Source organism: Nannospalax galili, unplaced genomic scaffold (genome assembly GCF_000622305.1).
Source record: "Nannospalax galili isolate Female #2095 unplaced genomic scaffold, S.galili_v1.0 scaffold951, whole genome shotgun sequence".
NCBI lineage: Eukaryota > Metazoa > Chordata > Mammalia > Rodentia > Spalacidae > Nannospalax > Nannospalax galili.
The window spans coordinates 243,251-264,021 of record NW_008329324.1 but is presented as its reverse complement, the minus strand read 5'-3'; the positions used below and the strand labels follow the sequence as shown (position 1 = coordinate 264,021).

At 43.8% G+C, this 20,771-nt stretch overlaps 1 protein-coding gene across 4 annotated transcripts in view; it reads left to right on the top strand.

Moving 5' to 3' along the window:
- Scn10a (sodium voltage-gated channel alpha subunit 10) overlaps window positions 1-20,771 on the top strand; it is a 129,029-nt gene that overhangs the window by 73,773 nt on the left and 34,485 nt on the right. For all 4 annotated transcript variants that reach the window (XM_008836200.1, XM_008836195.1, XM_008836184.1 and 1 more), the window contains 2 exons: window positions 5,083-5,321; window positions 7,947-8,120. In XM_008836200.1, coding sequence (XP_008834422.1) covers window positions 5,083-5,321; window positions 7,947-8,120 — 413 coding nt within the window. The remainder of the gene's footprint in view (window positions 1-5,082; window positions 5,322-7,946; window positions 8,121-20,771) is intronic.

The following is a 20,771-nucleotide window of genomic DNA, read 5'->3' as shown; positions in this document are numbered from 1 at the left end:
CCAAGATCAGCCATGGTAATAGTGCTTATAAAGCTGAGCCTTTGGGCTGGGTGATGTCTCAGTAAGCCAAGTGCCTACCATGAAAATGTGAAGACCTGAGTTCTGCACCCCAGATTCCTATAAAAGCTGCACACAACAGTGCATGGCTATACCTCAGTACTGGGGACATGGAGAACTGGTAGAAACCCAGATCTTTCTGGTCAGCCAGTCTAGTAAAAAAAAAAATGAGCTCCAGGTTCAAGGATAGACCCTGTCACAAAAAAGAAAGGAAGGAAGGAAAGAAGGAAGGAAGGAAGGAAGGAAGGAGGGGGAGGTAGAGGGGGGAGGGAGGGAGGAAGGAGGAAGGAGGGAAGGAAGGAAGGAGGAAGGAGGAAGGAAGGAAGGAAGGAAGGAAGGAGGGAGGAAGAAAGGAGGAAGGAAGGAAGGAGGGAGGGAAGAAGAAAGGAAGGAAGGAGGAAGGAAGGAAGGAGGGAAGGAGGGAGGAGGAAGGAAGGAAGGAAGGAGGAGGAAAGAAGGAAGGAGGAAGGAAGGCAGGAAGAAGGGAGGGAGGGAGGAAGGAAGGAGGAAGGAAGGAAGGAAGAAGGGAGGGAGGGAGGAAGGAAGGAGGAAGGAAGGAAGGAAGGAGGGAAGAAGAAAGGGAGGAAGGAGGAAGGAAGGAGGGAGGAAGGAAGGAGGGAAGGAGGGAGGAAGAAGGAAGGAAGGAAGGAGGGAGGGAGGAAGAAAGGAGGAAGGAAGGAAGGAAGGAAGGAAGGAGGGAAAAAGAAAGGAAGGAAGGAGGAAGGAGGAAGGAAGGAAGGAGGAAAGGAGGGAGGAAGGAGGAAGGAGGAAGGAAGGAAGGAAGGAAGGAAGGAAGGAGGGAGGAAGGAAGGAGGGAAGGAGGGAGGAGGAAGGAAGGAAGGAGGGAGGGAAGAAGAAAGGAAGGAAGGAGGAAGGAGGAAGGAGAAAGGAAGGAAGGAGGGAGGAGGAAGGAAGGAAGGAGGGAGGGAGGAAGAAAGGAGGAAGGAAGGAAGAAAGGAAGGAGGGAAAAAGAAAGGAAGGAAGGAGGAAGGAGGAAGGAAGGAGAAAGTCAGGAAGGAGGAAGGAAGGAAGGAAAGGAAGGAAGGAAGGAGGAGGAAAGAAGGAAGGAGGAAGGAAGGCAGGAAGGAGGGAAAAAGAAAGGAAGGAAGGAGGAAGGAGGGAAGGAGGGAGGAGGAGGAAGGAGGAAGAAGAAAGAAAGGAGGGAGGAAGGAGGAAGGGGAAGGAGGGAGGAAGGAAGGAGGGAAGGAAAGAGGAAGGAGGAAGGAAGGAAGGAGGGAAGGAGGGAGGAGGAAGGAAGGAAGGAGGAGGAAAGAAGGAAGGAGGAAGGAAGGCAGGAAGAAGGGAGGGAGGGAGGGAGGAAGGAGGAGGAAGGAAGGAAAAAGGGGGGAGGGAGGAAGGAAGGAAGGAAGGAGGAGGAGGAAGGAAGGAAGGAGGAAGGAAGGAGGGAGGGAGGGAGGGAGGAAGGAAAGAGGAGGAAGGAAGGAAGGAAAGGTGGAGAGCAATCAAGGAAGAAGATGGTGACATTGACCTTTGGCCTTCACATGCACACAGCACATGCATACATACACATGCATGCACATAGAGAAAGCTGAGCCTCTTCCCCATGGTGCCTCACAAACAGGCTGCTTCCTGAAAAATAGTGTCTCATCTTCCCCCCGTCACCACCACTTTCTGGGCTTCTTTTTAGTGCCAAAATAAGTCCAGGGAAGTCCACTTTTGTTCCAAACAGGGATGATTGATTTTGCTCCCAGAACGTGCCAACGTCTTTAAAGAACTATGTTCTGCTAGTTTTGACATCTGTAGTTTCAAAAATGCACAGTAGGTAATTAGCACAGCACGGCAGTGGAAATAGTCTGGTCTGGGGAAGAGAAGTGGACATGTGTACATGAAATGTACAGGCATATAAGGAAGTGGCATGTTAAAAACACCATCTTCATAGGGAAACCATATTATCTAATAAGTAGTGTCAGGACACAGGTTTGCTTTGCTTAGCGGGGAACCTACTGGCTTCGGGGCAGAGGGTCTGTCTGATCGGTGACAGAGTCATAAACTCTGGGACCTGTGTCTTCCCAACAGGATGATTTATTTTAGAATTTAGATGGTTTTTATACATCCCAAGGAACTAGCAGCCACGTGGGATATGGCAGTCACACACAAAGATTTAGGGTACAAAGAAACAGGACATTTAGTCTATTAGTTGGCACCAGAAGGATTCTTAAACTTTTACTCAAGGTTATCAGTGCCCATCCAGTAATTCATTGGCCACAGTGTTTTCTTTCGTAGAGCTAAAAGCATGGTGAACGTTTAGCTTTTAGCTCAGGAGTAAACCTTTAACCCTGCACTTTTATGACCAGGCCGCTTCCTCCTGCCAGTCTAGCAGTGTTCTGTAAGGCAGGGATTATCACAGCCACCGTTTTCAGTGCCCCTCCCTTTAGCAGAGAATGCAGCCTGGACCTATAAGTTTTAGGCTCACCTCACCCTAGGGCCTGGCATCCTGGTTTCCTACAAAGTAGTCCTGATATAAGCAACTAAAGATTGGGGAAAAATGAACCAAACCAATATGTTTCTCCTTACCCAAAATAAACTCCAAATGCACATATTTTGACATTGAAAAAGTGAAGCTGCAATGAGAGAAGAAAACATGGCTAGGTATTTTTTAAACCTTCCATTGAAAGAGGCTTTGTATACAGTGTGTATATGTAAGAAAACATGAAGGAAAATGCTGATAAATCTGAGTAAATACAATCTGTTAAACTACCAATGAGAAAAAGCCTTCACTAGTAACATTTGAGAGCTTGCAACTATTTCTGTGAAGTTTTTTCATATCTTCTTTCAAACTTATTTTATTTTTACTACATTCGTCTACTTAATGGGGGGCATGCATGTGTGAAGGTCAGAGGACAAACTTGCAGAAGTTGGTTCTCCCCTTCCACTACATGTTTCCTGGGGTTCAAATTTAGGTTATCAAGTTTAGCAGCAAGCTCCTTTACCCACTGAGCCATCTCGCCTCTCTAAATGTTAAAAAAAAAAAAAAAATCAGGCTGTAAAAAAATAGAAAACGTAAAACACCACAAATGGATGTGCAATAAAAGCTATCCCTCCCATTAAAGACTGCCTGCTCCCCAGCTTCCCAGCACGCCCTTTTATAGTTTCTCTTGTATCCTTCAAGTAGTATCCTATGCATTAATAAGCACACGCCACATATACAAAGGTTTCCGCATCACAGATCAACCTGCTTCATCCTTTTTCATATTGTGCTTTACTGGTTAGTTCCTTGTTACTGTTTTCATAAGCAATGAACATCATCTTTCTTTGCCCACATCAGCTGCCATACCTACTTCCAGGATGTTTGTCATGCAGTAGAATTTATAGACAAGCCTAAAGCTATGAAATTGCCCTCCATAGAGGTGGCCCCAATTACACATCCAAGCTGAAATGTAATGGAGGCAGCTGGAAGGATGAGCCTGGGGCTCAAGGGAGAGATCAGAAGCTGGACGTAGAATTCAGGAGTAATCTGCATGGAAATGGTTTTGTAGGGCCATGGGGTTCAATAAGATTGCCTAGAGAGAGGATGAAAGAGATGGAGGCGAGAATGTTTGAGCTTGCCAAGACGTCAAGGCAGGAAAGAAAGAGTGATAAGAACAGTAAAAGAATCAGCAGCCATGGGTAGGAGAGAAAAAAACCAAAAGATCATTATCCTGGGAGCCTGGGGTAAATGCCAGATTCCAGGGTCTCCAAACAGAAAGAAAATAGAAGCTACATGTAGGAAACTCTTCCAAGGAAGTCTGCTGTTGAAGGGGCAGAATATGAAAGAGAACATGGGGTCCAGAGAGACACATTCTAAGCTGAGATACAATTACAGCATGCTGGCATGCTGCTGGAGGCAGTCCAGGAGGGAGAGAAGTGAGTGAGTGGTGAGAACAGGAGGGCCCCCACATAAGTCAGAGGGGTGGAGAGCCTCCTGCTCCCAGAGAGGCATAGAGGTGGGAAGCAAGGTGGATGTGCAGATCTGGGGAAAGCTAGACAGTAGGAGGAAGAGGAAGTTCTTTTGTGAGTGATCCTGCATTCTAAGGGAAATAAAAGGAAGCTCATGGGGGGGGGGCGGGAGAGAGAGAGAGAGAGAGAGAGAGAGAGAGAGAGAGAGAGACTGAGTTTGTAGGAAAGAAGAGAAAGTCAATACCTGTCTGGAAGCCTAAAGGAATGGACTTGCATCCACTGTAGACATGACGTTTCAATTTTCCACCATTTTTGGTATGATTTGCTTTTAACATAATGGATTTGACTGCTTGCTGAATGAAATATTTGATTCAGAGGGAGGCAATTGCCCCCTGGGGGGCTCCTGGGCAGGAAGAACCAGGGGAACTCAAGGATCACTAGAGGGGCTGATAAGCTTGGTTGTGTGTTTTATTCAACCAGGTTCATCTGGCTTAGTGAAAATTGGGGTTATTTAGAGTTGGCACTTTACTAGGTGAGCACAAGGGAGGAGGAGGAAGGCAAAAGAATTCAGTGCGTCTTTGAGGGAGTCCTCAGAGAGATGGGTATGAAACGCAAATGGAGTATGTTAGGAAGGGCATGACACAGGTGGTGGGCAATGAATGCATGAGGTCAGGCTGGGGAGAGGGTTCATTCACCAAAGTGCTTGTGCTGAAAGCATGAGGGACTGAATGTGATCCTCACAACTAAAGAAAAACAGAAACGGAAACAAAACAAAACAGTTATTCAGCACTCCTAAATAACTGGGAAGACAGAGATAGACAGATTCCTGGGACTTGCTGGCCAGCCAGCCTAGCCTGCTTGGTGAGTTTCAGGCTAGGGAAAGACTCTGTCTCAACAGAAAAGAGGAGGGAGGAAGAGAAAAAGGAGGAGAGGGAGAAGGAAGTGGGGGGAGAGGCTGTCAGTGCCTGAAAAATGATACCTGAGGTTGTTTTCTGGCTTCCACACTACATGCACACACACACGCACATGTCACACACACACACACACACAAACACTCACAGAGTGAGGTCAATGGTCTGAAGGTGACACGTGGATGACAGCTATCATTGATCCCCACCTGTAATGCAGAACTGGAAGAGTCTAAGTTGAGATGTCCACCCTGCTTGATTAACTTGGCTCAGAAGTTTCTGATCTGGGAATGCTGTCCCAAATGGATGAAGCTCAAGACAGTTCTCTTCGAGCTGGTGACTGACCCCTTTGCTGAGCTCACCATCACCTTGTGCATCGTGGTGAACACTGTCTTCATGGCCATGGAGCACAACCCCATGACCACAGCCTTTGAACACATGCTCCAAGTTGGCAACATTGTGAGTGACCTGACAGCCTGGATCTGCCTGAGCTATCATGGTGGAGACTTTGGGTGGGTGGGTGCATGCTTTCATTGGGTGGTATGCTAGTCTCCCCAGAGTGACCGGCAGAGAGACAATGCAGATATGTGGTCATTGAGCTCAGGAGGTCGAGGCTGGAAGAGCCAAGCTAAGCTGGAAGGAAATGCTTTGGGAAGAAAAAAGTAAGGAAGGTGGAAGGGGAGACCTCTGAGGTGTGAGCAGCTAGGTCCCTTTACAGAACATAGAATGTACCAGTTGGATCCTGTGGATCTCTGGGCCTTTGAAATGAAGACAAAAGTCACTCTCCCATCTAAAGATGATCTGTGGACTTAGAAGCTCCCTTCTGGTTTAATTACCTTTATAACCATAATGAACAGGCTATGGTCTCTCTCTCTCTCTCTCTCTCTCTCTCTCTCTCTCTCTTTCTCTCTGCATTCAACTGTTTGCATATGTATGTGGAGGCCAGAGAACAGTCTTGGGTATGGTTCCTCAGTAGCTGTGTGTGTGCACACGTGTGTGTGTGTGTGTGTGTGTACTGAGACAGGGTCTCTCACTGCCCTGGAACTTACCAATTAGGCTAGACTGACTAGCCAGCAAGCTTCAAGAATCTACCTCCCCACCTCCCCGGCACTGGGATTGCAACACAGGCCCCCACACCCAGCTTCTTACATGGGTGGGGTGGGTCACAAACTCAGGTCCTTGAGCTTTTGCAACAAGCACTTTGTAAAAATCTTTTTGAGACAGGGTCTCCCTGTAGTCCCAGCTGGCCTGGAACTCACTATGTAGACCAAGCTGGCCTTGAACTCACAGAGCTCCTCCTGCCTCTGCCTCCTGAGTGCTAGAACTGAAGGCGTGCACTACCATGCCCTGCACTTTGCAGCTAGGACTTTACTGGCTGAGCCATCTCCCCAGCCCCTAGATATGTTTTTCTTTTTTAAATTTTTTTATTTTATTTTTTATGTGTATATGTATGAGTATATTGCCTGCATATGTGTAAGTGCACCTGTGTTGTGCAATACCTGTGGAGGTCAGAAGAAGGCATCGGATTCCCCCGGAACTGGAATTACAGACAGTTGTTAGCCACGTGGGTGCTGGGAATTAAACCCGGGTCCTCTGTAAGAGCAGTTGGTGTTGTTAACCACTGAGCCATCTCTCTAGCCCTGGATATGTTTTTCAATGATGTCCTTAAAAGATTGATAGGAAAAACGGGAAGGAAGGAAGGAATGTGGAAATGCATCTGCTGTATAGAAAAAGCATTGGGAAACTAAACTTTTCTCTTACATGATGTTACTTTAAACTCTCCCCCATAAATTTTTAGTATTATTTGCTTTTTACAAGATAAAATCCATAATGCTGTTTCAGCATTAGGCAAGTCTCTGACACTGTCTTCTGTTTCACTGTCAGTAAGATGGGTCAGCACTAGACTTGCCAGAGGCCTTGGTGAGAGCCTGGGCAAAGCTTGACCCTGGTCTTTTTGTTTTTTCTCTTCTCTGTCTCCTTCCCTGCTGGCTTTTATAGCTTGACCCTGACCTCACTCAAGGTCCTATTAAGACAACTGAAGACCTTCAGTGTGGATAGGAATCTTAAGAAACCATGGATTACACTTCTTAATCACTGTTACTTCATGAATTACTGTCTACTGAGAACCACACAATCCTTAGCAATCATTATGCCCATTACATAGATGAAGAAACTGAGGTGTGGAAAGGCTGTATTACTTATCCATGTTTACACAATCTCGAAAGTGGCTGGGTTTGGATTTTATCTGAGTCTGTGTCATCCCACAACCCACACTTTTTAACTACTTAACCAGACTGACTCTTAATGATGTAATTATATGGTAATGGTTAGCCCAGTGATTATCTGCTTCCTCCACAGTGGGTACACTGTGATTCACATGGAAAACCTGAGGGGCTGGGGAGGCTCCTCAGCCGGTAAAACACTTGCTACACAAGGACCAGAGTTCAGACCCCAGCACCCATATAAATGTCTGTGGCAGTCTGTCTGTAATCCCAGCACTTGGAAAGCAGAAACAGGGGATCTCCAGAGCAAGCTGGCTAGGTAGGCTGGCCAAATTGAAGAGCTCTGGGTTCAAGTGAGAGATCCTGCCTCAAGATACAAGGGATAGAAAGATGGAGGAAGATACACAGTGTTAACTCTGATCTCTACACTCATGCATGCACACGTGCACACGCACACATATTGTACACACACACACACACCACCACCACCACCACCACCACCACCAAAAATGAAAAACTGAAGGCTGAATTCCAATGCATATTCCCTGTGCATTAGTGGCTCAAAATTCCCCATCCAGAGTCCTCAAGAGCACAGACAGTATAGAGATAGAACAAAATGGGATTTTCTGTTTTCTTCACTTTTATATGATTGTTTTGAGACAGAGTCTTACTGTGTACCACGGGTGGCCTTAACCTCAATTTCCTCCTGACTCAGCCTCCTGCATGCTAGAATTGCAGGCATGTGCTACCACCCCTGGAAGGATTTGCTACTTTATAAACAAGACATTTTCCTGTTGCCCTTTTCTTCTTTGCTCCCAACCCCAAAGACCTCACAGCAATGAAAACTGATCTCCACCCACAGGTCTTCACTGTGTTTTTCACTGCCGAAATGGTCTTCAAAATCATCGCCTTCGACCCCTACTATTACTTCCAGAAGAAGTGGAATATCTTCGACTGTATCATCGTCACCATGAGCCTGCTGGAGCTGAGCATAGCCAAGAAGGGGAGTTTGTCTGTGCTTCGGACCTTCCGCTTGGTAACGTTTTCTGTTGGCCACTTGGGAAATGCCCACATAGGGGAAGCTGACCCTTGGGGACAGACACTATGTTCTTTGGGGATGCTGCCAGCCAGCTTGCCTTTCCTCTCCTGTTCTCTGGGGTCCCAGCTTTTCACTGACTCTCAGTAGGAGTATGCCTTCTCTTCTCTGGGCATTGGCCCCCTGGTGTATACTAAGAGGGACTTCTGAACAGTGTCTTTTCCTGTTATCAAATAACAGTCAAAGCAATAACTCACAACAGCTGGTGTTTAATGAGCACATGCCTTGTTAAGGCACAATGCTACACCTGGAATGTAATAGACCTCGTTTTATGCTCTCAACCCTGGGAGACAATTGCTTTTAAAGTCCCCAGAATGAGGAACACAGAGATACACAGTGGTTAAATGATGACCCCAATGTCTCCTGGCCTCCCAGACAGCGAGCCAATGGCTGGCCTGGAACTCAAATCCACATTGTCTGACTTGTGGGTTTCAGCTCCTTCCTTCCTCCCTCAAAGAGGCATTCTCTTATTCCTTGGTGCCCCAAATCACAACGCAATACCTCACACCCACAAAAACCTGCCATCTGTTAGTCACCTGTGCAGCCTCTTCTCCAAACTCAGCTCCAGGGCGCTCTCTACAGGAGGAGTTCCTCTACTCCGGTCATTGGTTCCCCATTGCCTGCCTGCCAGCCAGCCAACTCATAACTGAACTCCATTTGTCAGCCAAATCTGTCAGGTTCCCAGGAGGTGAGTCTAGGGTCACTGGAGTCCTCAAGTCCTTGGTCCATCTGGAGAAACTTGGAGCATCACTGACTCTTGGGGTAAGCAAGAGGCCTGGAGAAATGGTGTGGTTTGTTACCATGGGTCTCTGTCCCCAGTACATGCCATAACATAACTCAGAAACAACCAAAAGTTGGCACCTTTGCTTCACAACCGGAGCCTACAGAATCCCCCAGAGGCACATATCCTACCCATCTACCGTCTGATCTTAGTATGTCAAGCAATTCACAATTCCCTAACCACATCCACCAGTCCCAGGTGTTCCTGTGATTTCTTCTGCTTCCTTCACAGCCTAGCTGAGATTTCATGGTCTATCAGTACTGTAATGTCCTCAATAACAAGCTCAACCACCTTTGCAGGACTATTTTAGATTTCAGAAAAGTTGACTACATGGTGTAGAGTGGTCCCCTATAGTCTCCCCCCCCAAAAAAAAACCATAGTTTCCACTCTTATATTTTGTTTGCTTGTGGGATTCTGTTTGTTTGTCTGTTTTTAGAGACAGGATCTGGTCTGAAACTCACTGTGTAGACCAGGTTGGCCTCAATCTCACAGAGATCCACCTGCCTCTGTCTCCTCAATTCTGGGACTAAAGATGAGCACCACCATGCACAGCATATGTCTCCTCTTTACAGAGGACCTTCCACACCCCACTATCTGAAATTGGGTTCCCTCTTGCTCTTTACAGATTTTAACTCCCATACTCTGATAACCCATATTGCTAAGCCCAGGGTTTTTTCATTTGCCATTCTATCCCAGAGGCTAAACACAAGGCCAGTATATAAGTGGGAGCACAATGAATACCTGTTGGTTGACTGGGAAAAGGAGAAAGGAAAGGGGAAGGAAGGCGAGGAAAGTCCATGTCTTTCTTCTTGCCCTTCCCCAGATAGCATCACTTTTATCCCCATCATTTAAGGCATGCTCCATTAGTGTACTGAGCTAGCTCTATGTTAGCATCACACTTCGTAATTACTGAAGCTTTGAATATGTCCGTGTCCACAAGGCAAATCACTCCTGTGATGGTTCATCTTCACTGCCAACTTGACTTTAGAAATCAACGTGGCTTTAGAAATCACCTAGGAGACACACCTGTGAATGTGTCTGTGTGGGTGTTTCCAGAGAGGTTTAACTGAGGAGAGATGAATCACACCAAATGTAAGTGGCACCATTTCACGAGCTGGGGGCCCAGACAATAAAAAGGAGGACACCAGCATTCGTCTATCTCCTTCCTGACTGAGGACACAGTGTGATTAGCTACCTCACCCTCCTGCCACCATGCCTGCCCCAGCATGATGGGCTATATACCCTAAAACCATGAGCCAAAACAAACCCTTCCTCTCTGAAATTGCTCCATGTTAGGTATTTGATCACAGAAAGGAGAAAAATAATTAATACATCCACCTTGTTTTCCTCTAAGAATATCTTGACCCCTGCCCTTCTGTATTGAGAATCAGCTTATCAAGTTCCATACCAACATATACACACAACTCTTGGGTTTTCTTTCTTCAGTAAGACTGCAATAATCTATTGGAAATTTGGGAAGAAATGTAAACTTTACATTATGTAATCTTCTGATCCATGAAGGTAGTATGTTCTCATTTATTTTAGGTCTTTCACATTTTATAATTTTCCCTTAAGTGTCTTACATATTCTGAAGTTTTCCTTGCTAATTTTTTGCCATCATTCTGACAGTTAATATTCTTGCATCCAGAAATCTCTTTTGTCAGTTCCCATGATTTATCTATAATCTTTAAAATTTTTCAACATAAGCCTATTGTGTACAAATAATGCATTTTTGTTTTTTTCTATTCTAACCTTCATGCCATTTGATTCTTTTTCCTGCATTAGTGTGCTGGTTAGGACATCCAGTACACTGCTGAAAATAAGTGTTAATACCAGACATGCCTGTTGTTTTCCTGCTGCAAAGAGAGTGCTTGCTTTCAATATTTCACCAAGTCTGACATCTTGGCAGCTTTGTTTTTAAAAAAAATTTTTTTTACCGGTTTAGAAAGTTTTCTTTTCCTGTTTATCTTGAATAGATCTTGTTGTTGTGTTCCGCATGTAAGACAGCTAAACATTCTACATGTAAGATAACCACATCAACAATTAACAATAATGTATCTCATGTTTCAAATGGCACAAGAGAGGATTCTAAATATTCTAGCCAGAAAGAAATGATACATACCTGATGCCTGACGTATATGCTAATTACCCTGTTTTAGTTATTTTCTATTGCTATGATAAAACCACTGACCAAAACCAACTTGGGGAGGAAAGTGTTTATTTGGCTTGTAGCTCACAGTCCATCAAGGGAAGTCAAGGCAGGAACCTGGAGTACAGACCATGGAGGAACACTGCTTACTGGCTTGCTGCTCTGGCCTATGCTCATCCTAATTTCTTATGCAACCAAGAACCACCTGCCCAGGGGTGGCACCACCAACCATGGGCTGGGCCCTTCTAAATCACTCGACAGTCAAGAAGATGCCCCACAGACATGGCCTCCGGCCAAGCCAATGGAGGTGATTCCTCAATCGAGGGTTCCTCCATCCAGGTGTGTTAAGTTGGCAACTGAAGCCATCCAGGACATACATGATTTGAACCTTGTACAATATATGCAGAAACTGAAGTGTCACCTTCTATCTCATATGTGTGATTACTTTGTGTTAATCAAAAACAAAAATATCAGGTTCATTCTTTTCCTAAAAGATTAAGAAAATCACAATCAGATAGCCACACTGGGGGCCGGAGAGATGGCTCAGTGGTTAAGAGTGTGTACTATTCTTGCAGAAAATCCATTAGTTCCCAGCACCCATTTTGGGTGACTCACAATAGCCTGTAACTCCACTCCAGGGGATCTGACGACCTCTTCTGGCCTTGATAGGCACCTGCACTCATGTGCACATTTACACACATGCACACACACATTATTAAAAACTAAAATTGATTTTCTGTCACTAAATCAACTTTACAAGTGTAGTCTCAACTTGATCATGGTGCGTTAACACACTAAAAGATTGAGTTTGCTAATAATTTTCTTAAGATGTTTACATCCATATTGATGAGTAATATTTGGCCTATAGGTTTTTTTTCCTTAATTTATATCATCTTTGCCAGGTCTTGGTATCAAGCATATGCTAATCTCCATAAAAACAGTTGAGAAATATTCCCTTTTTCTACACAGAATCTTTTCATAAGACTGGAATCAGGAGAGACTCCCTAGGGAAGCCATCTGTGAGGGTCAAGATTTTTTGACAATGATTTAGTTTTCTTAATGGCTCTGAAATTAGTTGGACTTTATATCTCAAGCTGGTTTAGTAAGTTATTTTTTTCTAAGAATTTTTCTTCTTATCTAGATAGTTTTACTGCCACAAAGTTAGGAATGCTGTCTTATTTCTCTTTAATGTATATTTTATTTGAGTTTTTGTGCATTTCATACAATAAATCTTAATCATATTTAGACCCCCACCCCCATCCACACCTCCCATAGCCTCCCCCTCCACTGGATTTCATGCCTAATGTCATATATATTAAGGCCTGTCCGGTCAAGCTTTTGCGCTCCAATGTCTTTCTGTGGAAGTTCATCCCCTGGGGTCTAGTCAGCCTATCTAGAGTCACTTGCTTAAAGATCAACTCTCCCTCACCAGCAGTAATCAATTGCCAATAGTTCCTCGGCTAAGGTTAGGGCCTGCTGCCGTTTCCCCAGTTCTATGCTGGGCTTTATTTCCTAAGGACCTGTATCACCTGTGCTTGTGCCGGCCTTTCCTTAGCAAGGATGACTTGCGCTTCCTCTTATCATTTCTCATCAGTCTTACCAAGGGCCATCGATTTAATTAGTTTCATCAAAGAACCAACTTGTAGCTTGTAGAACCTCTCTACATCATTGATGTTTTCCCATTTCAATTAATCCTGCACCTTAATTACATCCTCCACCCTACATATTTTGTTTTTTCCTAACTGCTCACCATGCCATTTTTGATCTGTTTTCTTTTTCCAATATATTCGTTTAAAACTTCAATTTCACTCTAAGAACTGCTTTAATCTGCAAAATTTTCCTTGTTGTTTGATTCTAAATGTTTCCCAATTTTAACTTTGATTCATCCTTTGTCTCGAAGGTTAATTAGAAGCGTGGTTCTTCATTTCAAAACACATGTGGTATTTGTGGTTGTGCCACTGGGTTCTGGCCTAATTGTATTATAGTCAAAAAACATATGCTGTAGATTTTGATGCTCTAAATTTTATTGATGATTTCTCTTTGCTCAGTGTGTTTAGAATATTCCTTATGTATTTGACTAGGATGCATCTGCATTAGTTCTGGGTTACAGCACAGCATATACCCTTTGGGTAGAGAAGTCTTATGATGGACTATATTCTATATTCCTGCTTATTACTGTTGACTGCTTGTTCTAGTAATTACTGAGAGGGTGGTTCATAAAAATATCTCCCGCTATGATTATGGAATATCTGTTGCTCATAAGGCTGTCTTGAATCTCTATTAAGTGCATACATATTCTAAGTTGTTATATCTTCCTGGTAAAGTGAAACTTTTATTATTAAGAATACCCTTCTTTGTGTATAGAAATGTTTTTAACCTTTAAAAATATCTACTTTGCCTGATATTAATTAAGCAGCCCTTAACTAATTAGCTTTCCTTTGGGTTAGAGTTTTCCTGATACATTTTTCCATACTTCTACTTAAAGCCTCTGGGTACCTTTTGTAAATCACATAGTCGGATTTTGGATTCATTTTTTAAAAAATTTTATTGAGCTTTTGTAACATTTCATACAACAGTTCTTAATCAAATTTAGACCCCCTCCCCCATCCATGTCTCCCCCCTCAACCAGACCCTATGCATTCTAAGTCCTATCCAGTCAAACAGTTGTACCCAGATGTCCTTCAGTGCAGATTCATCCACCACAGTCTAGTCAGCCCATCAGAGATCATAAGTAAGGCCTACTCTCCCTCATCCAGTAATAATCCGTCTCCAACAGTTCCCAGACTAGGGCTGGCCCGCCACTCATTTCCCTCGCTCCACTCCGGGGCCCTGTCTGATTGAGTTGGCACGGGTCCTGTGCTCGATGCCACCATTGCCACAGGTTCACATGTGCAGACTTCCGTGGCCTGAAAGCCTCTGTTTCCTTGTGTTCATGGACCAACCCTGGCTTTGGCAATCTTTCCACAGACAAGTATACTATACACCACTCATCAAGGAAGCTTTTTTTTTTTTTTTTTGCAGCAGATGGAGGCTGCAGAATCCCGCAACTGGTCAGACACAGAGAATATACGTCTGAGAGCTGACCAGTCATAGGTGACATATCTATTGTCACCTAAGGCTCATGGAACATAGCAGAATGGGAGTGGTGGGTGGGGTGGGAGAAAACTAGTGCATCTCTCAACTCTCATCAGTGAAGCTTCCTTATACAACAGAGTTCAATGCACACAGAAGGCCACAACTGGCCAAGCTTTAAAGATTTTGGATTCTTATTCAGGCCTGGCAAGCCAATATTATTTTTAGCCACAGCATTTAGTTCACCTATTTTTAGGTAAATACTAATATATTTGGATATCTCGTACTAATCTATCTCTGCCTTTCCATCTGCTGCCCTCCCTCTTTCCTTCACTCCCTCTTTTCCTCCCTTTCTCCTTCCCTCTCCCTCGGCCTCTGTCTCTCTTTCTGGCTTGATTTCGAATTATATGTGTTTCCTCATCTTATTGCCACATTTGCTAATTTGGAAACTAAATATTCTGCTTTTATTCTTTGAGCAGCTACTTTAGAGATTATAGCACAAAGACCTGGAGAGACGGCTCAGCATTTAAGAGCACATACTGCCCTTGTAGAGGAATCAGAGGAGTTTAGTTCCTAACATTCACATTGCGTGGCTCACAACCACCTAGTACTCCAGCTCCAGGGGGATCCAGCACCTGTGGCCTCCAAGTGTATCAGGAGTCACATGTACATACCCACACACAGACACACAAACACATACACATAAAAAAAATTCAAATAAATTTTCATTTATATTTATTATCTTTACTATATATTTATAAATAAATAAGAAATAGCAGTACAAGTAATTTGCTTAGTCAAAGTCAAAAGTTAGCTAAAATCTTTACTTTCCTCCAGGATAACTTTTTATTACAATGATCCCTTCCCAGCCTATTATCCTACCAAGCATTTGGGACTCAGGAGGTAGCTCAGTGGTAGAGTACTTGTCTAGCCTGCTCACAGACATGGATTCCATCTCTAGCACCCCCAAAACAACAAAGACCAGTAGACAGAGAACAATGCTAGCTGTCAAACAATCTCAAACCTCTCAGTAACTGGACCCAGTAAAGTTTCGTTTCTCACACATATCAGTCATGGGAGTCAGGCAGCTTCAGCTGGGACTCCTTCAAGAAGGGACTTGATCGACCACGTTGGAAGCTGGCCTTGCTGCCTTCAGAGTTTGCCTCCTGCTCGTGGGAAAATAGGAGCCAAGGGTTTTTAAAATTTCAAGTGGTCAAGGTCTTTTTCATTCGGGGCTGGTGATTTATTGTGTAATACGGTTCTCTTAAACACTTAACTGGCTTCGGAGCTGTGATGTGCTGCTCTCCAAGCTCTCCGACAAAATTCTCAATTCTCTGCTTTCTTGTCCCCAGGCCATTTTTTTTTCTCAAGAGAAATGGTGAGTCACAATTAGTATAATCTTGGCTGAAATGCTTCTTTTCCTTGGAAAGCTTAATTGGTCTTCAACACCCAAAGATGTACTCTCACGCTCACCATTTGTTATCTAGAAGCAGTGGGCCCCAGATCTCCAAGGCGCTAAACTTCTGGATTCATTTCCTTTCTTTTCTTATAAATATGCCAAATATCTCTAAATCATGTGTCTCTATTGAACTATTTTTAAAATATATTTATTGATTTTTGTGCATTTCATACAACAGTTCTTAATCAAATTTAGACCCCCTCCCCTATCCATGCCCCCAGACCCCTCCCCCCACTGAACCTCATGTATTCTTTCATATGTGTTAAGTCCTATCCAGTCAAGCATTTGTACACAGATATCCTTCAATAAAAGTTCATCCTTTGGACTCTAGTCAGACAATTTAGAGGGAAATGGGCAGTGGGCCCCGGCCCTAGCCTGGCAGCTGATTACTGCTGGGTGAGAGTGAGGAAAAGCAGATCTTCTTTAAGATCTCTATTGGAATATCTTGACAAACACAGTGAATAACAAACTGATATTCAACTCTGAAGTGTTTTGTTTTGATTCTTGAGACAAGGTCTCATGTAGTGCAGGCTAGCCTCAAGCTCACTATGTAGCTGAAGATGAACTTAAACTCCCAATCCTCTTGTCTCTACCTCCCAAGTGCTGGGGTTACAGGTGTGTACCACCACACCAGGTTTGTGAAATACTGGGGGTTGATCCTAGTGTTTTATGTACACTAGGCAAGTAGACAAGCACTTTACCACCTGAGCCACATTCCTGGCCCCCTAGCTCTAAGGTTTTATAAACTCTTCTCTCGGGGCTGTTGGCTCAAGAGACTCATAATCTACCCTGGAATTTTTAAAAATTTTTTTAAATTTATTATTTTTATTTTACATGTATGAGTGTATTGCCTGCATGTATGTGAGTGCACCCGTGTCATGCAGTGCCACAGAGGTCAGAAGAGGGCTTCAGATTCTCTTGGAACTGGAGTTAAGGATGGTTTGTAGCTGCCATGTGGGTGCTGAGAATCAAACCCAGAGCCTCTGCAAGAGCAGTCAGTGCTCTTAACCGCTGAGCCATCTCTCCAGCCCCCTGCCCTGGAATTCTTACAGGCAATGTTTTTGCCACTGAATAACACAGACCCACACTGCCACGCCTTCCTGTATCTGTTTTCCTGTTGTCTACTGCGTGATCTCAAAGCCAGTGGCACACAATCTGTGTTTTAGAGATGGCACTATCTTTTGCAGTGAACCAATCTCTATGCTATTCAAAATAAACACAGCTAGTTTCAGCAAGTCCATGAGGTGGCATGATAGAGATTTATATCATAGCACACTTGATACTGGTTGGGAGGTTGTCTTGGGAGAGTTTGCTCCAAGAGTGACTCCAGGATTCAGGATTATCCCATGTAATGACATCAGCACCACAATGGGTGGTCTCTGTAGTGGCCATGGAAGACGCAAAGAACATGCAGGGCTATGGCTGGGACTGAAAGTGTTATGCATTAAACAGCCTCCATCCCCATTCAACCCATCAGAACCCAACAACACGATTTCAACTACGTGCAAGTGATACTGGAAAACTGCCTTCCTTTGGGTCTAAAAGGAAGAGAAAAAATGAATCCTCATACTTAATTGAATGCGTGGATGAAAAATGCTTCTATTGACAGGTCATTGATATGCTTAATTTTTTTGATATGGTATCCCATAGCCCCAGCCTGCCTGGAAATTACTTTGTAGACCAGGCTGGCCTTGATTTCACAGAGATCCGCCTGCCTCTGCCTCCAGGGTGGATGCTGGGTTTAAAACATGCATCACCACGCCTTGTGTGATATACTTAATATTTTTATCGTGTGGCATTTTCTGCAATATTAGACGGAAAGAGACAACTGAGGGGAACCCAACATACTCTATCATATTACCCCCTTCTAATATTTTTCACAACTACAAGACCCATTTCATTACCAAATGGTATGGTGACCTCCCCCATAGAGATCAGATATCAGATTTACTTTCATTCTAGTCTAAAAGGAAAGTGTTCTCATTAAAGAAAAAGCTCAATTGGCAGAGTGCTTGATTAACATACATGAAGTCCTTGGTCTGATCCCTAGCTCCAAATAAAACCAAGTGTGGTGGTGTGCACCTATAAGCTCAGCACTGGGGAGGTGGAGGCAGGAGGATTAGAAACTCAAAGTCATCCTTAGCCTCATAGTGAGTTCAAGAAAGTCTAACTACATGAGACACTGCCTCAAAAAGAGAAAGAAAAGAGGGAAAAAGGAAGGAAGGGAGAGAGGGAGGGTGAGTTTTAAAACAATAGAGAAGAAAAAAGAAGAAAAGTTTTAAAATTAAAAAATTGAATTCAAGTTAGTTTCCAGCCAAATACAGCCACTCTTTCCAACTGGTTGACTTCTTCCCAGTCTTCCCCGACCCCACATGAAGTCTATATATTAAATCTGAGGTTAACTAAAGAAATAGTATATTAACTATGGAAGAATATGCAGTATCTGCCAAAACTGTTAAGTTATTGTGCGGTACTGTGAGAAGTTCTTTTGCTGTAATGCTGAGCTGGGAAAAGACTATGGGGAACAACCAGATGGAGGCAAAGGTGCAGACTCTGGGGAGTGTGGGCGCAGGGCACTGCTCCCCTCTGCTATTCTGTCATCAGAAGGAGCCAGCTGGGTGGTTGGCTGTACAGTCCCAGCAGCAGACCCTCCATGATGTGTGTTGACTGACTAGAAAGCCAAACCCAGATATCTGGGGCAAGAGGAACACTTACTCACTGCTGGTGGGAATGTAAACATGTACATCCATTATGCAAATCAGTGTGAGGTTTTTCACAAACCAAAAATGGAAATGCCATGAGATCCAGCTGCACCACTCAGGTACATAACTGAAGGACTCTAAGTGAACATATCACAGAGATACTTGCACATCCATGTTTATTGCTGCACTGTTCACAATAGCTACAATATCTATAGGACAAATCTTGTTTTTTTTGTTTTTATCATTTGTTTTATCTTTTATAAAGACAAAAATGTAATAGATGATCCATTCGTGTCCAAGGTTTAGGACGATACACCTTTTGTTTATAGTTTTACAAGAGATTCATGACAGACTACTTGCTAAGGAAATTCTACTATTAGTGCCTAGCCCTCCCATCTCAGCTAGCAAACCCATGGATGTTCTTGGCCAAGTGCAGTCAAAGCAAGTGACAGTGCCTAATGTTTTATACACACACACACACACACACACACACACACACACACTTGCACACATACACACATGCAATTTTTTTGTGACTGAAGTGCCTGCATGTTACACCAAGAACATGACCACATATATAATTTTAAAGCTAGGTTCCACACATGAGAGAAAAATGTATGGTTTGTCTTTCTGAGTCTGCCTTATTTCACTTAATATGATTTCCAGTTCCACCAATTTTCTTGAAAATGTCTAGATTTTGTTTTTCATTACAACTGAATAAAATTCCTTTGCATATATACACCACATTTTTTCTATTTTTTTCTATCCGTTCATCTGTTGGTGGATCTGGACCAGTTCCATTTCTTAGATATTGTGAATAGAACAGCAGTAAACATGGATGTGCAATATCTCTGTGATATGTTTACTTAGACTCCTCCAGTTACACACCCAGGAGTGGTCCAGCTCATCATATTGAAGTTTTGTTTTCAGTTCTGTGAAAAACTGCCATACTGACCTCCACAGTGGAGTACACATTTATACTCCCACCAGAGGAACCCAATAAGTGTTCCTCTTTCCCCATATCCTCAATAGAATTTGTTGACATTTGCTTTCTTGATTATAGCCATTCTGACTGGGGTGATATGTCTGATGTTTTTGCTTAGTGCCAGTGAGCATGCCTCTGTGACCTTCACTGTCCACAGTCATGCCACCCAAGGCTCTGTGATGTGATGGGTGGCAGTTATCCAGTGTCAGGGCCCTGTCTTGGCTATCCATTTCCATTTTTCCAGAAACCACTGAGAATGAAGCCTTTATCAGCTATGTTAGTTAGGAAGACATTCCCCTGATTTCCTCCACAAAGTCTCCATTGAGTGACTGATGTTCCATTTCATTTGTGTTTGTCAGCTGCTTCTACCTAGTCCAAAGTTGGTCCTTTAAGCTCTAGTTCTAGCATTACAAAAAAAGTAAATGTCAGATTAGGTCTGAAGCCATCATGGCCCCTCCCCATCACACAGACAGTGGACACAGTGCGTGAGCAATAAACTTGCACTCTCAGAGTCTGCTCCCTGCTGTGTGGATGATGGAACGACTGCTTCACTTTCTCTTCAAGGCACTCTAAACCTGAGCATGGCTCCTGCTAGGTACCCCATCCATACACGTTGGCTGATTCACTGACAATGGAGCCCAAGTATTTCTTTCTAGGGAATTAGAAAACTACAGAAATATATTTTCAAATGTGGATACATCTTCATGCATGGTACTTTTGCTGTCTTGTGGCTTCAGCCTCTGTGTGTGTGTGTGTGTGCGTGTGTGTCCATGTTTGTGTGCACATGTGCATGGGTGCATGTATGTGTGCATGTGTGTGGAGGCCAGAGAAGTGTCTTCCTTAATCACTCTCCACCTTACTTTTTGATACAGGGTCTTTCACTGAACCTGGAGCTCACCAATTCAGCTAGATTGTTTGGCCAGCAAGCCCCAGTGATCCTCCTGTCTCTTCCTCCCCAGTTCTGGGATTACAGGCACACAGCACTGTGCCCAGCTTTTTCGTGGGTTCTGGGGATTGCTCCGGTCCTTGTGCTTGTTCTACAAGCACTTTACCAACTGAGCCATCTCCCTTGAGTCTTCATCCCATCTTAGTCACTAAACCATTAATTCCGTGAGGGCAGGAGCCCACCTACTTCTCTTCCTATACCTCATGGACTTGTGTAGTACCATGGCACACAAGGCTGGAATTCAGTAAAGCAGGAAGGTTGTTTGGCCAATTCAGTGAACATATGGATGCTGGATCCATGAAATCACAGACTTGACATTTCAGAGCTAGTGGGAACAACAGATGTTGTCAACTGCCCCAAGATGAGAAATGCCCTAAAAGATGGTTAGCCAATATGTGTCCAGTGCAGTGGACCATGCCCAACTGAAGGAATTTAGTACCTCTTCAGGTCAAGAATGAGACTATCCTTATTTACTTGTGAGTCCCATCATATCTTAA